The sequence below is a fragment of the Xenopus laevis genome, chromosome 7L (genome assembly GCF_017654675.1).
Source record: "Xenopus laevis strain J_2021 chromosome 7L, Xenopus_laevis_v10.1, whole genome shotgun sequence".
Classification (NCBI taxonomy): domain Eukaryota; kingdom Metazoa; phylum Chordata; class Amphibia; order Anura; family Pipidae; genus Xenopus; species Xenopus laevis.
Genome location: NC_054383.1, coordinates 65,168,155 through 65,183,419, shown reverse-complemented (window position 1 = coordinate 65,183,419; position 15,265 = coordinate 65,168,155). Strand labels below are relative to the sequence as shown.

Sequence of the window (15,265 nt, the reverse complement as noted above, 5' to 3'; positions counted from 1 at the left end):
CAGTAACTCATCTGCTCTTGCAATAAAAGTACAGTACTTATAGACAGAACTTATATATACAGTAGATCATTCAAAAGATGTTGTAAAACTGCACACTGCATAGTGTGAAACTATTAACACAACCTGAGATATGTTTCATATATAGCAGTGCTGTTGAATTGGCGGCCTGCATCAGGCCCATGACACTCCCTTTGTGTGGCCCCCACATTAAAGTCTGCCTGCTATCCCTGCTTACCTTGTGTAAGATTTAATAGGTATCAGTACTGAGAGTAACTACGCACAAATGCATTTTTTACTTTTAAACCTTATTTGTTATTTTGGGGGGCACTCACATACTTCTTCACACATATACATACCAGTGTTTCCAGTTCTCTTTGAAATGGTTGCATCCTTTTTCTTATACGCCATGGACCCTCTCTATGGCTCATTTCCCACTTGTGCTCAGTGTGATTCTGCAGCAGCCCCCAAACTCCAACTTCTGAGAGCAGTTCTTGCTCTTGCTCAGACCAGTCCCTGCACGCAGCCATATATTGGCATTGCTGTATCTGTTCAAGGCAATCCAGATTAAATATAATAACATATGTTTGTCCCTGAAGACTAGATTAAAGTGCATAAAAACTTTTAATCTCACAAGCTGGGGTGGTAAACTCAGTAAATCTTGTTTAGTCTAAAATATACAGTATAATGTATTAACGTTCAACATGAAACAAATCTACAGGGCTTGCTATGCCTTGTCAAAGTATGCAGATTGCACACAAAAAAGTTGGTCTGGTTTTTCATTTCTGACGGACAAAACACTGGTGCCAATTTAGTGTCATCATGACACACACAATTTGGTGGTTAATTTGAAATGAAAGACACTGAGGACCCAGCTTTAATGCTCAATCATAAGTCTTTTTGATAGTTCCTGGGTGCGCTCTAAATTATTTTTTTCTATGGTTCCTGTCTCTTTGCCTGTTCCTGAGCATTCTAATAACTGTCTACCTTGACCATTGCCTGTCTGTTGAATACGATTATGTTTTTCCCTTTAGACACCGCAGGTTCGTTCTTATTCCAGACATCAATCCCAAGAAGAAGCAAAGTGGATTGACAACTAGGTTCTGGTTCTTTTGTGTAGTATATCACTGAAAACCTCACATGGCCACTGCCTCCACTGTGACTGGTATTTTTTTTTTTATATTGTTGTACAGGGAGTGGGCATATAACTTATCCATCTCCACATTTTCTCACTGGCAAGCTAACCAAATGCTCCCTTTTACCTCCCACAGTACGCAAAGGGGTCTATATATCATGCTGTGTAAAAAGTTGATTGAAGCATTACCGGTGAAGTTTCCAGAGCAACCAATCAGCAATTAGATTTCAACAGTTAGAAATCAAAATCAAAGATCTGATTGGTTGCTATGAGCAACATCACCAGTAATGTCTTACATCTTTTTTACATAGCATGATAAATAGACCTAAAATGTCTACTATGGGTAGCCTTCAGCAGCAAATTTGTCCATGAGCGGTAACACATAAAAATCAATCAGTGATTGGCTTGTTTCAACCATTTGTAGGTAGGCCATTGAATGCAACAATTGGATTGGCTTCCATGGGTTACTGCTCAAGGGCAAATTTGTCCAGTGTTGATAAATTAATCCAAATGATTCTAGTTGATTTAAGAGCATGTCCATTATGTTAACAAATCAAGCTGTGATCTATGTTTTAGGGGAAATAGTGGCCTAGTAATGGAGTTTATCAGAGTTCAAATCCCAGGCTGACTTTTGTTTCACACATAATTTACAGTACCTCTTGACTATCTCTGTACAGACACTTGAATAAGTCTTGTGCTATTTTCTTGCATTCATCCAGAGAGGAAGCAGCTTCCTGAAAATTTAAGAGAGTAGATTAAAAAATGACCACTGAGCAGGAATGTAAATGTGATGTTGGCTGTAACCCAGTTTAGAGTGGGTCTTACCAGCTGGATGGATGTGTGTGTTTGTGTGTGTGCATAGGTGTCTTATAATAGCTTATATACAAAAATCACCTGTGGCAACCAGAAAGCAGAAAGTATTCACTCATTTCATTTTCATTCATTTATTGTTTGATTTGTGAAAGATGGTTAAGGCCACTAGATGGCACTCATGAGACCAGTAAAAGTATGGACCGAAATCCTGATATCAGAGGACCAAATTACAGGAAGATAGTTCCAGATGATCTGAAAGCCCATTAAGAATACAAGCCGGAGAAGTGGTTGGCAAGATGGCTGATACATTCATTTGCACTGGTTGGCAAGATGGTGACGTAGGCTTAATGGCATACTCTCACGTGACTTTGGATGTGTAGGGCACGACAGGGTAGATGGAGACTTTTGGGTATTTGAACACATTCAGGTTGCGTTTATATTTGTGTTGATCATCTACGTGATTATCTGAAGGTAGCACCAACAAGGAAGTTTGTAAAATGTTGCAACAAACCGTGAATGTATTGAACCCTAAAATTATTGACAAGGCAGAAGAGGCAATAGGGGGGCACTGGGCAGCGACCTCTAAAATTGTCTTCTCTCTACCCCTAGTTTGCACCCCTCAGTCTTACTCCCCATCCTTCCCTATGTCACCCACGCCTCCATCGCTCTCCCCTCCCTTCCCTCCCTCATTCCTCTCCGTCACTCCCTTCCTATCCCCATCTCCTCTCACTCGCAGAAGGTCTGGTGGGTGAGGTGGCCAGGTTGCCTAGGGTACCTGGCCTTGATAAATAGACCCCTTAATGCCTTTTATTACATACGGGGTTTAAATAATGGCAGTCATTTATTAGTATAAAGCTCAACCTGTAAAAGGTAATTTATTGGTGCAAGGCAGTTGCAATAAAAGTAGATACAAATACTGTGTGAAATACATGTTTTTCCATGTGTTTCCACTTCTGTATAGTTGTGCTATATGCTGCCAATGCTGTAGTCTAGTCTGCTCTGAGCAAGCACTGACATTGTAAAGATTGCAGTTTATCCATGGGTCTACAGGGACTGCATCAGCAGACATAACATATTTGAGCAGATGTTCAAGAAGATGTTCAAGGCCCTGGGCACAACTTCCTGAGCAGCTACAATAATACAGTCACATGAAAAAGTTTGGGAACCCCTCTTAATTCTTTGGAGTTTGAGCCTCGTTTTGCAAATTTAACAGCCACTAGACGCCTCCAATAACCTTTGATGAGTGTCTGGATTCTGGACAGCGGTATTTTATATACATTACATACAAAATCTCTCAAGTTCGGTTAAATTTGATGGCTGCCGAGCATGGACAGCCTGCTTCAAATCATCCCATAGATTTTCGATGATATTCCAGACGGCCATTCTAGAATATTATACTTCTCCCTCTGCATAAATGCTTTTGTAGATTTAGAAGTGTGTTTTGGATCATTGTCTTGTTGGAATATCCAACCCCTGCGTAACTTCAAATTTGTGACTGATGCTTGAACATTATCCTGAAGAATTTGTTGATAATGGGTTGAATTCATCCTACCTTTCGACTTTAACAAGGGCCCCAGTCCCTGAACTAGACACACAGCCCCACAGCATGATGGAACCTCCACCAAATTTGACAGTAGATAGCAGCTGTTTTTCTTAGAATGCAGTGTTCTTCTTCCGCCATGCAAAGCACTTTTTGTTATGACCAGATAACTTAATTTTTGTCTCATCAGTCCAAAGCACTTTGTTCCAAAATGACAGTGGCTTGTCTAAATGAGCTTTTGCATATAACAAGCAATCCTGTCTTCTTTCTCATTCCCCTGCCATACAGATGTTCTTTGTGCAAATTGTGCTGACTTGTAGAATGCATCAAGATGTTCTTGCAGGTCTTTGGAGGTGATCTTTGGGTTGTCTGTAACCATTCTCACAATCCTCCGCATATGCCACTCCTCTATTTTTCTTGGCCTGCCAGACCTGAGTTTTACAGCAATTGTGCCTGTGGCCTTCCATTTCCTGATTACATTTCTTACAGTTGAAACTGACAGTTTAAACCTCTGAGATAGCTTTTTGCAGCCTTCCCTTAAACCATGATACTGAACAATCTTTGTTTTCAGATCTTTTGAGAGTTGCTTTGAGGATCCCATGCTGTCACTCTTCAGAGGAGAATCAAACAGAAGCACAACTTGCAATTGGCCACCTTAAATACCTTTTCTCATGAAAGGACATACTTGCCTATGAAGTTCAAGGCTTAACAAGCTAATCCAACCAATTTTGTGTTGCCAGTAATCAGTATTGAGCAGTTACATGCATTCAAATTAGCAAAATTACAAGGGTACCCACATTTTTGCACTTCCAGTTTTTGACATTTGATATAATTTCACACAGCTGAATATTGCTTCACTAGAAATCTTTGTTTAGAAAACACCCAGTACTCAAATGTTCCTGGGAAATGAAAGACATACCACTTTTTTTAAAATGTAGTAAATTATTATGCAGGCTGAGAGGGGTTCCCAAACTTTTTCATATGGCTGTAATTGGAATTATGAGGGTAATGCTGTATTTGTGGGTTCTATTTTTTTGGGTGTTCTTTATGCATTCATTGTACTGTATGCACCAAGACTTCTCAGTGTCTATCCTTTCACCCATCAACAGATACTTTGGGTACGTAGCCCAAAATACCTAGTGGAAACAACAGGTGTTATTTTACATTGACACATGGACAAAGATCAATGAATACTTTTGGTTCGCGTCTCTCTGCCCACAAATGACTTGTGGATTTGTGGTGAGGCCTCATCCCTAAGGAGCAGTGGGGATTTAAAGCCCCCACATCTGAGCAAAGGAGATTGCTCCATTCCATAGTACTGGAGAGCAGACATTTTTAGCAGATGGTAAAACATGGTGAGTTTGATATTGTGCCAGCCCATTGTATCAGATAACGACTACGTAGCATGATGTTGCAAAGAAGAAACTATATATGTTGGAAGTAACAAGTGTGCTGACCATGGCCATGTGGTATCTTTGCCTGCAAACCTGATTATTTTACCAGGCAGAGTGTTTGAATATTCTGAAAGCTTAGCCCACTTCTGCCTAGATAAGGTTGTGCCCAATAAATTAGTATAAAACTCCTCAAGGTTCCGTGTTGTACACCCATATATGTATTTAGTGACAAAGTAACATAGTAAGTTAGGTTGAAAAAAGACACACGTCCATCAAGTTTAACTTTTTTTAACCTGCATAACTGCTAGTTGATCCAACCCCCATCTGAAGTCACTCCAATTTGCCTCAGGGGGAAATAATTCCTTCCTGACTCCAAAATGACAATCGGACCAGTCCCTGGCTCAACTTGTACTATGAGCTATCTTCCATAACCCTGTATTCCCTCACTTGCTAAGTAGTAATTAACAAAGACAGTTATGGCAAATGCATATCAAGCAAGAATAAAGCAATACATGTTATGTAAACTGCAGAAAGATTGGTTCATCACTGAATATGTTCAATATATATAATAGTGATTACATTGTATAAGAAACAAGTACTGACAACTGAGTTTTGCTTATTGCAACCCTGACCTCTAGTAAAGGAACTGGAAATTCATATATCAGAAGAGAATTTCTATCCCAGCCCTGCCAGTTCCCTGCCACTCCCCCTGCTGTCTTTGGCACTCCACTCATTTGCATTTTAATTAGGTCTCAGGAAGGCAGAAAGATCCAAGGCAGCCATACACAATGTCAGCTCCTGCATTTGCCGTCACAAGATGTCTAATGAACTTAATTAGATGATTAGCAATGTTCATTACCCTTCATGTACCCGGTTGTACCGCTTATAGGGGACAGGAGGAGGGCAGAAAGCTGCTTCTTCAGGATGTTCTTGCTACAGCATGACTGTGTGTTCCAGTACCTTTTAAATATCATTATAGTGGCAGTGATTCCTTACTAAGCACCCTGAGGGGTGTGAAACGCGTAGGGTGGATGGAGATGAAGCTACAATTTTAACTTTTCTACTAATAAATTTATTTTTTAACTGAATATCTTTGGTCTTGTGGATCCGTTTGAGTGCCGGTCAGCCCTGCTTCTTTATCTTCCTTGCAAAGGTGTAACAGTACCACATTTTACATATCAGCAGTATTTTTATTAGATTTATCCACCTTACAACCAGACTTCTAGAAAGTGTGTAAGAGCAGGCCTTGGCACCCTTCCCAGTTAACAATGATCCCAATATTTAGGGCTGTGTGTTACTTGGATTAACATAGCAGGTAAAGTAACTGTACCGTGTTAGCCAGTAAAAATGTTACAGGGCAACCCTTTTGAAATACAAAATAACAAAAGTGGTATAAAGGTGATAGCTTTATTGGCTAACTAATATAATCATAGCAAGCTTTCATAACATTTTAGTTCCTTTATACCACTTTTGTTATTTTTTATTTCAAAGGGTTGCCTTGTAACATTGGATTGACATAGGAATTCTAGAGGTTAAGCACAGCATGCTATGGCCTCAGTTAATGTGGGATAAACTAGCATCTATTTTCACAGAGCTAGAAGCCCATATGCATTATACCAAAAGGAATTACTGCATTTTGCAGGGCAGATTTCAGGAGGCAACAACTGGTTGATTCAATTTCATGTAGTTGGCTTCTGAAGGCAATATACCTGTCCTTGCATAGAAAAAAATTCTCTCATTTTAAGCATTAGGACGTCCTTCGCTGCACTTTTTAAAGGCTGCTTTGCGATTTGTGGATTATGATACTGTGTCAATCTGATTTTTTACAAGTGGCACCAGAACAATATAAGCACACTGGAAACCACGGGGTTAATAAGCCAATCTGAGTTTTTGGGGATGCTACACCTCCCACCAGACTTGCATCGCCTGTGATGTCATCAATTCTATGTCCCCTCTCAATTTGCCCTGGGGTCTGTTTAATTATTTTTTAAAACTAATTGTGATTATTCCAGCTGATCGGCTCAGCGAGCACTGTAATTGATATCTGCTGGTTTCTCCCACAGAGAGATGGCTATGGGACGCCTTCTGCGGCTGAAGGTTAAACACGCCGTTATTGGTTTTCCCCTAAATATGCCAGATCATTAGATCATTAGCTCCCCCACTGAAGCACCCGCCATCTGGAGCTGCGAATAGAGACATCACTCACGCAGGAATGCATGAAATTGAGGCGCCTGTCTCTCTTTTTCTCCTTCTATCTGCCGTGCGGAGCATTTTATACACAAGGAGATTGGAGAGAAGGGACATTACTCATGAACTGTTATTCCTCATCACATCAACTCACGACAGCTCCTCCATTCTCTTACAGAACCATTGCCAGAGGGCTGAGAGGGTAATCTGTATCCCCCCCTCAAACTCGGGAAAACTTGCAGAAAAGTTACAATGGGAGCATTAGCAGGGAAGCCTGGGAATGTAATACATAGGATCCAGTGTAAAACACTTAACAATTTAATATTTTTCTACAGCACATTATATTTTCTTTATTATATTAACTTCTCTGATAAGTCTTTGATAAGTACAGAATCAAGAAACAGTAATACAAACAAATGAAAGTCTGTTAAAGTAATGAAAATATAACATTGTGTTTCCCTGCACTGGGAAAACTGGTGTGTTTACAGTACAATAGTTTGTATAAACAAGGTGTTATGCAGTTCTGGGGGTAGCCATGCAAAGCTGAAAAAAGAGAAAAGGCACAGGTTAATCTGTAGAATACAATGGGATTCTTCTGAGTTTATCTGTTATCTACTGTGTATACTGTGCTTGAATGGCAGCCCCCATGGCTACACAGCACCTTGTTTATATAAACTATAGTACGGTTTCTGAAGCAAACACACCATTTTTACCAATGCAGGGCAACACTACATTTTATTGTCTTTATTGTCTTGTCATTTTTTATGTTACTGTTCCTTTAACAGAAACCCTTTCTACCAGCTCCTATGATACACTGCACTTTGCTTTTTCAGATCCCACTTCCCATAACAGATGTAGTACATTAAAACCTGCTATAATGTGCAAGTATTAACCAAAAAGAAATGTGATATTTCTGATGATTTATTATTAGAGTTTCCATAACATGCAGTTTTAGTTTATAGAAGTTGCTATTTTGTACCAATAAACAAAATGCATTTATAGAAACTCCTTGTGCATTTTATTCTAAGGTCTTGAAAGTGGATAATTAGTAATGTATAGTATACGTTTGTTTTCTTTTGATAGGTTGCCTTTGCACAAATCTGTTTACCAACAGTACTTTATAATAAAGTAATGACGTTTCAGCAGCAGGTGGCAATACACGTACAAACAAATTGATCTAAGCCCTTTTGGCCACCAACACAATGGGCCAAATTGGCAGATCCAGGGTCTAACTGGCCGGGAAAAAAAAACCCGGTGGGCCCTGAGAGTCATCGGCCACCACCAGGCCAGACCCCCTCTACCCATATTGGGATTCCACCAAAAAAAACAATTGTCGCCGTGCCTCGCAGTAGAGGGCGGGTGGGGAGGCCGGAGTGGGACCCTGGACAGATCCCAGAGCCAAAGGCTGCAGGAGCTGAATCAGCAGCTTAAATCTGCCAGTGTATGACCACTTATGCACACTTATGTTATCACTCTCAAGACACATGCTGGTAGGAAACCAATGATCAGACCAGGCAGGTCACACGTTAATCTATTTGTCAGTGATTACATGCACACTGCTGAATATATTAACCATATAGATTGCAGTTTAGGTCATTTGGACACAGGCAGATAATACAGTTTGGTAAAAATTTTTGAATATAATGTGCTGTGGTTTAACATATGCATAACAATAGCAGCAGCAGTATTATATATAATCAATACAAAATTAAGCACAGAATAGAAATATGTTCAGTAAAATACTATTTTTACCTGTGGCTTGAATTCGGCATCTTGTCCACTCCCTCCATAAAGTCCTCTGACAGCTGCTGTGATTCTCTGCCCGGGACCGGCTGATGTTCTGTTTTTACTCTTCAGGGTCTTCTTCTCTGATACTGTAAATTATTCAGCTTACATATCAAAGTTTGCTGCAAACAGTTACACTCAACTTACATATGATCAGTGTATAGTATTTTATTCTACACTATCCAAACAATTCATGGGTTGTTGGATAAAGTTAGGTCCATAAATATTTGGACAGACATTTTTTTTCTATATTTGGTTCTTTACATTATCACAATGAATTTTAAATTAAACAATTCAAATGCAGTTGAACTGCAGACTTTAAGCTTTAATTCAGTGGGTTGAACAAAAAGATTGCATAAAAATGTGAGGAACTAAAGCCTTTTTAAAATAATCACTTCATTTCAGGGGCTCAAAACAGTAATTGGATCAGGGGTTTTGCTGTGAACTGACAACATGCGGTCAAAGGAGCTCTCCATGCAGGTGAAACAAGCCATCCTTAAGCTGCAAAAAAACAGAAAAAAGCCATCCGAGAAATTGCTACAATATTAGGAGTGGCAAAATCTACAGTTTGGTACATCTTGAGAAAGAAAGAAAGCACTGGTGAACTCAGCAATGCAAAAAGACCTGGATGTCCACGGAAGACAACAGTGGTGGATGATTGCAAAATCATTTTCATGGTAAGAGAAACCCCTTCACAACAGCCAAACAAGTGAACACCACTATCCAGGAGGTAGGTGTATCGATATTCAAGTCTATATAGAGAAGACTGCATGAAAGTCAATACATAGGGTGTACTGCAAGGTGCAAGCCTCTCATAAGCCTCAAGAATAGAAAGGCTAGATTGGACTTTGCTAAAAAAAAACATCTAAAAAAACGCCAGCACAGTTTTGGAAAAAACATTCTTTGGACAGATGAAACCAAGATCAACTTCTACCAGAATGATGGAAAGAAAAAGTATGGAGAAGGCGTGGAACAGCTCATGAGCCAAAGCATACCACATGATCTGTAAAACAGCGGTGGCAGTGTGATGGCTTGTTGGGCGTGCATGGCTGCCAGTGGCACTGGGACACTAGAGTTTATCCATGATGTTAAACAGGACAGAAGCAGCTGAATGAATTCTGAGGTGTTCAGAGACACTGTCTGCTCAAATCCAGCTAAATGCAGTCAAATTGATTGGGAGGCGTTTCATAATACAGATGGACAATGACCCAAAACATACAGCCAAAGCATCCCAGGAGTTTATTAAAGCAAAGAAGTGGAATATTCTTGAATGGCCAAGTCAGTCACCTGAGCTGAACCCAATTGAGCATGCATTTCACTTGTTGAAGACTAAACTTCGGACAGAAATGCCCACGACTGAAAGCTGCTACAGTAAAGGCCTGGCAGAGCATTAAAAAGGAGGAATCTCAGAATCTGGTGATGTCCATTGTTGTGTTCACTGTTCAGCCTTTCAGTGTTCTGTATGTGATACTAAGGCGCCAGAAACAGGTAACACATTAACAGCAACTTTCTGCATGTTTATTCAGCAAGGAGTATATAACTTAACACACCAAACATCAGGATGTAACCATGCTGTGCAAGAGAGAGAGAGAGTGAGAGAGATATCAGAAGAGGCACTGGAGAGAAAGTGCTGCAGGTGCAGCATAGCGCCTTCTATATTACTCCAATGGTAAAGTCACAGACAAATACACTACATCTCCCGTCTTTGAAAGAAAAGTAGATCAAGCCCAGTTTGAGCAGCTTTAACAAAAGTCTTTTTAACAGTCTGGACTGCCCGTTCAGCCATGCCATTAGACTGGGGATAGCCTGGGCTTGAAAAAGTAAGTTTAAAGTCCCATGTATTAGCAAAAGTATTCATTTCATGACTTGCAAATGGTACATGGTCAGAAACTAGTTCCTGTGGTATGCCATGTCTTGCAAAGATAGCCTTAAGTCGTGCAATAACTGAGTGTGCTGATTTGTCTGACAGTCTGAGTACCTCAGGATATTTTGAAAAGTAATCAATCACAAGGAGATATAAATGTCCATAGAGGTCAAATATATCTGCAGCAAGCTTAGTCCATGGCATGCTGGTTATGTCATGGGTACGTAGTGGTTGTTTCACATTGCTGGGCAGCATTTCTTGGCATGCATTGCAGGTGCTTACTCTTAGCATCGATATCAGTACATGAGCATTCGAGCTTGCGCTTTAGATCTCTGGATCCCTTGGTGTGCTACATGCAGTCTTTCAATCATATGTGGCCTGCAGCTTGGAATGATGAATTTGTCGCCTATCACCACTAAGCCATCTTCAATATGAATTTCATGTCTCAAAGGCCAATATGGTTGTACTACTTTGTCAGCTGACCTTTTCCAGTTTGGCCAACCATTGCTGTGCATTTGTTTGAGTGCCAAAAGCTCTACATCTGATTCAATTGCATCTTTTAGTTTTTGGAGAAGGTGCTGCGGGAGAGCCACAGCAATATCGATTGCATATACCACTTTCTCATTGTCAAAGTCAATTTCAGTGTCCTTTGCATTAGGCTGTATAGTGGCAGCTCTGGATAATTTATCTGGTATCAGCAGGAGTGTAGACTATTTGTCAAGGCTCTGGATGCATAGATGACAGGTCTCTTTTTTTGCATAAGACATGCTCCCAGTCCATCTTTGAAAGCATCTGCCTGTCATTCAACCAATTCTCTAGGATCAAAAAAGGAAAGCACTGGAGTGCACACTAGTGCATCTTTTAGTTTTTGAAAAGCATCCTGCTGTTCAGGGTTCCACTGCCACGCAGTATCTTTTGAAAACAGGAGTCTGAGAGGTGCAGTTATACTTGCTTCATGTGGAATATACTGTGCAAGATAGCGAATCATGCCTAGCAGCCTCTGCAAACTTTGTTTGTCATGTGGGCTTGGCATCTCTGAAATTGCCTTAACTTTGTCCGGGTCAGGCATGACCCCCTCACTGGATATTATGTGCCCCATGTAGTGCACTTTGCTTACTTGGTACTGAAGTTTGTCTTTGTTGAGCTTTACCTTCAGCTGGCGTGCTCTGTCCATGACTCTTGTAAAATGGTATCATGTTCCTCTTTAGAGTTGCTGGCAATGATCATGTCATCAGCAATAATATGGACACCTTTAATATCCCCAAAGGATTCAAAGTTCTTTTGCTGAAACACTTCACTTGCAGATCTGATGACCAACAGAAGCCGGTGGAATTTGTACCATCCCCATGGAGTGTTAAAGGTGCACAAGTCATGATTCACTGTCAAGTTTAATCTGCCAGTATCCATCCTTTTCATCTAGGATAGTGAAAAGCGTCTTTCCAGCTAAGTTGCTTATTACATCCTCATGTGTTGGGATGGAGAAGTGCTGTCTTAGTATAGCTTTATTTAGGTCCCTTGGGGTCCAAACATACCCACAGCGATCCATTTTTCTTTTCTGTGATAACAAGGCTGTTCACCCAAGCAGTGGGTTTGGTTACTTTGCTGATCACACCTTGCTGTTTAAGAATATCAATAGTACACTTAAGTCTTTCTGTAATAGAATATGGTATTTTGCGACAACCTTGTATCACAGGGGAAAGATTTTCTTTTTTCATTTATTGCATTCTACTGCATATGCAGGATACTGCTGGGGAGGGTGCTTTCTGACACATCTGCTGCATGGTTTTGTCTGAGTGCTTGATTTAGGCTGTAGATTCGCAGAGGAAGTACCTTTTCTGTACTTAGGGGCTTGTTGTGTCTCTCTGGGTGTGATTTGTATAGCATGTCTATAGTGGCACTTGCAATTGCAGTTGTTTGAGCTGATATTATTTCTTTAGCTTTACATCATCCAACTACTTCTTAGGCAGAGCACATGTTCCTATTCCTGGTAGCTGTGCTTGTGAAAAACTTCGGACACCATGTTGTGTTCACTGTTTAGCCTTACAGTGTTCTGTATGTCATACTAAGGCTCCAGAAACAGGTGATTTTCTGCATGTTTATTCAGCAAGGAGTATATGACTTAACACATAGTTACATAGTTAGTTACATAGTTAAATTGGGTTGAAAAAAGACAAAGTCCATCAAGTTCAACCCCTCCAAATGAAAACCCAGCATCCATACACACACCCCTCCCTACTTTTAATTAAAATTCTACATACCCATACCTATACTAACTATAGAGTTTAGTATCACAATAGCCTTTGATATTATGTCTGTCCAAAAAATCATCCAAGCCATTCTTAAAGGCATTAACTGAATCAGCCATCACAACATCACCCGGCAGTGCATTCCACAACCTCACTGTTCTGACTGTGAAGAACCCTCTACGTTGCTTCAAATGAAAGTTCTTTTCTTCTAGTCTAAAGGGGTGGCCTCTGGTACGGTGATCCACTTTATGGGTAAAAAGGTCCCCTGCCATTTGTCTATAATGTCCTCTAATGTACTTGTAAAGTGTAATCATGTCCCCTCGCAAGCGCCTTTTTTCCAGAGAAAACAACCCCAACCTTGACAGTCTACCCTCATAATTTAAGTCTTCCGTCCCTCTAACCAATTTAGTTGCACGTCTCTGCACTCTCTCCAGCTCATTTATATCCCTCTTAAGGACTGGAGTCCAAAACTGAACTGCATACTCCAGATGAGGCCTTACCAGGGACCTATAAAGAGGCATAATTATGTTTTCATCCCTTGAGTTAATGCCCTTTTTTATGCAAGACTTTATTTGCTTTAGTAGCCACAGAATGACACTGCCCAGAATTAGACAACGTGTTATCTACAAAGACCCCTAGATCCTTTTCATTTAAGGAAACTCCCAACACATTGCCATTTAGTGTATAACTTGCATTTATATTATTTTTGCCAAAGTGCATAACCTTGCATTTATCAACATTGAACTTCATTTTCCAGTTTGCTGCCCAGTTTTCCAGTTTAGACAAATCACTTTGCAAAGTGGCAGCATCCTGCATGGAACCTATAGTTCTGCACAATTTAGTATCATCTGCTAAAATAGAAACAGTACTTTCAATGCCCACCTCCAGGTCATTAATAAACAAGTTGAAAAGCAAGGGACCTAGTACAGAGCCCTGCGGAACTCCACTAACAACACTGGTCCAATTAGAAAATGTTCCATTTACCACCACTCTTTGTAGTCTATCTTTTAGCCAGTTCTCTATCCAGGTACAAATACTATGTTCCAGGCCAACATTCCTTAATTTAACCAGTAACCTTTTGTGTGGCACTGTATCAAATGCTTTAGCAAAGTCTAAGTAAATCACATCCACTGCCATCCCAGAATCGAGGTCTCTACTTACATTCTCGTAAAAAGAAATTAAGTTAGTCTGGCAAGATCTATTACGCATAAAACCATGCTGGCACAAACTGATAGTATTATGATATGCTATCAAGTCCAGTATCTTATCCTTTATTAACCCTTCGAAAAGCTTTCCTACCACTGACGTCAGACTAACTGGCCTATAGTTTTGAGGCTGAGAACGGGATCCTTTTTTGAATAGAGGCACCACATTAGCAATTCGCCAGTCTCTCGGCACTATGCCAGATCTCAATGAATCCTGAAAAATTAAGTAAAGAGGTTTGGCAATCACAGAGCTAAGCTCGCTAATTACCCTGGGATGAATACCATCTGGCCCTGGACCTTTGTTAATCTTAACATGTTCAAGTCTCTTTTGAATTTCTTCATGTGTGAACCATGCATCATTAGTTGTATTACTAGAATTGGGACTGTTAAGGAAACCTTCACTTAATGGTTCCTCATTTGTGTAGACAGATGAAAAATATGAGTTCAGAATCTGCGCTTTTATTTTGTTTTCATCAACCAGCTGACCCCCCTCTGATAGTAAGGGTCCCACCCCTTCCTGCTTAATTTTTTTACTATTAACATATTTAAAAAATAATTTTGGATTTTTTTTACTGCTTGCTGCAATATCCTTTTCTATAGCAATTTTAGCTTGCCTTATAGCTTCTTTGCATGATTTATTGGCTTCCTTGTACCTTATAAATGTTTCGGCTGTACCAGCTAACTTGAAAGCCTTAAAAGTCTTTTCTTACCCACCTCAACACCAACGCTTCTATTGAACCAAAAAGGTTTTGCTTTGCAACGACTTTCCTTGCTTACAAGTGGAATATACTGACAAGTATATTTATTAAGCAGCATTTTAAAGACTTCCCATTTTTGTTCTGTGTTTAACCCTGTGAAAAGCAATTCCCACTTAATATGTTGCAGAGATGCCCTTATACTGTCAAAATTTGCACGTCTGAAATTTAGTGTTTTAGTTACTCCCTTATAGAATTGCTTCTGCAACAGAATCTCAAAGGAGACCATGTTATGATCACTAAAACCAAACATCAGGGTGCAACCATGCTGTGCAAGAGAGAGAGAGAGAGAGAGAGAGAGAGAGAGAGACATAGCAGAACAGGCACTAGAGAGAAACTGCTGC

The 15,265-nt window shown here is 40.1% G+C and overlaps 1 protein-coding gene across 3 annotated transcripts in view; it reads right to left on the bottom strand.

The window, feature by feature from the left end:
* Positions 1-15,265, bottom strand: part of wdfy4.L (WDFY family member 4 L homeolog) — a 167,917-nt gene that overhangs the window by 65,221 nt on the left and 87,431 nt on the right. For all 3 annotated transcript variants that reach the window (XM_018225614.2, XM_018225612.2, XM_041569128.1), the window contains 3 exons: positions 8,819-8,940; positions 1,789-1,866; positions 357-545 (listed from right to left, as the gene is read on the bottom strand). In XM_018225614.2, the coding sequence (XP_018081103.1) occupies positions 357-545; positions 1,789-1,866; positions 8,819-8,940 (389 nt within the window). The remainder of the gene's footprint in view (positions 1-356; positions 546-1,788; positions 1,867-8,818; positions 8,941-15,265) is intronic.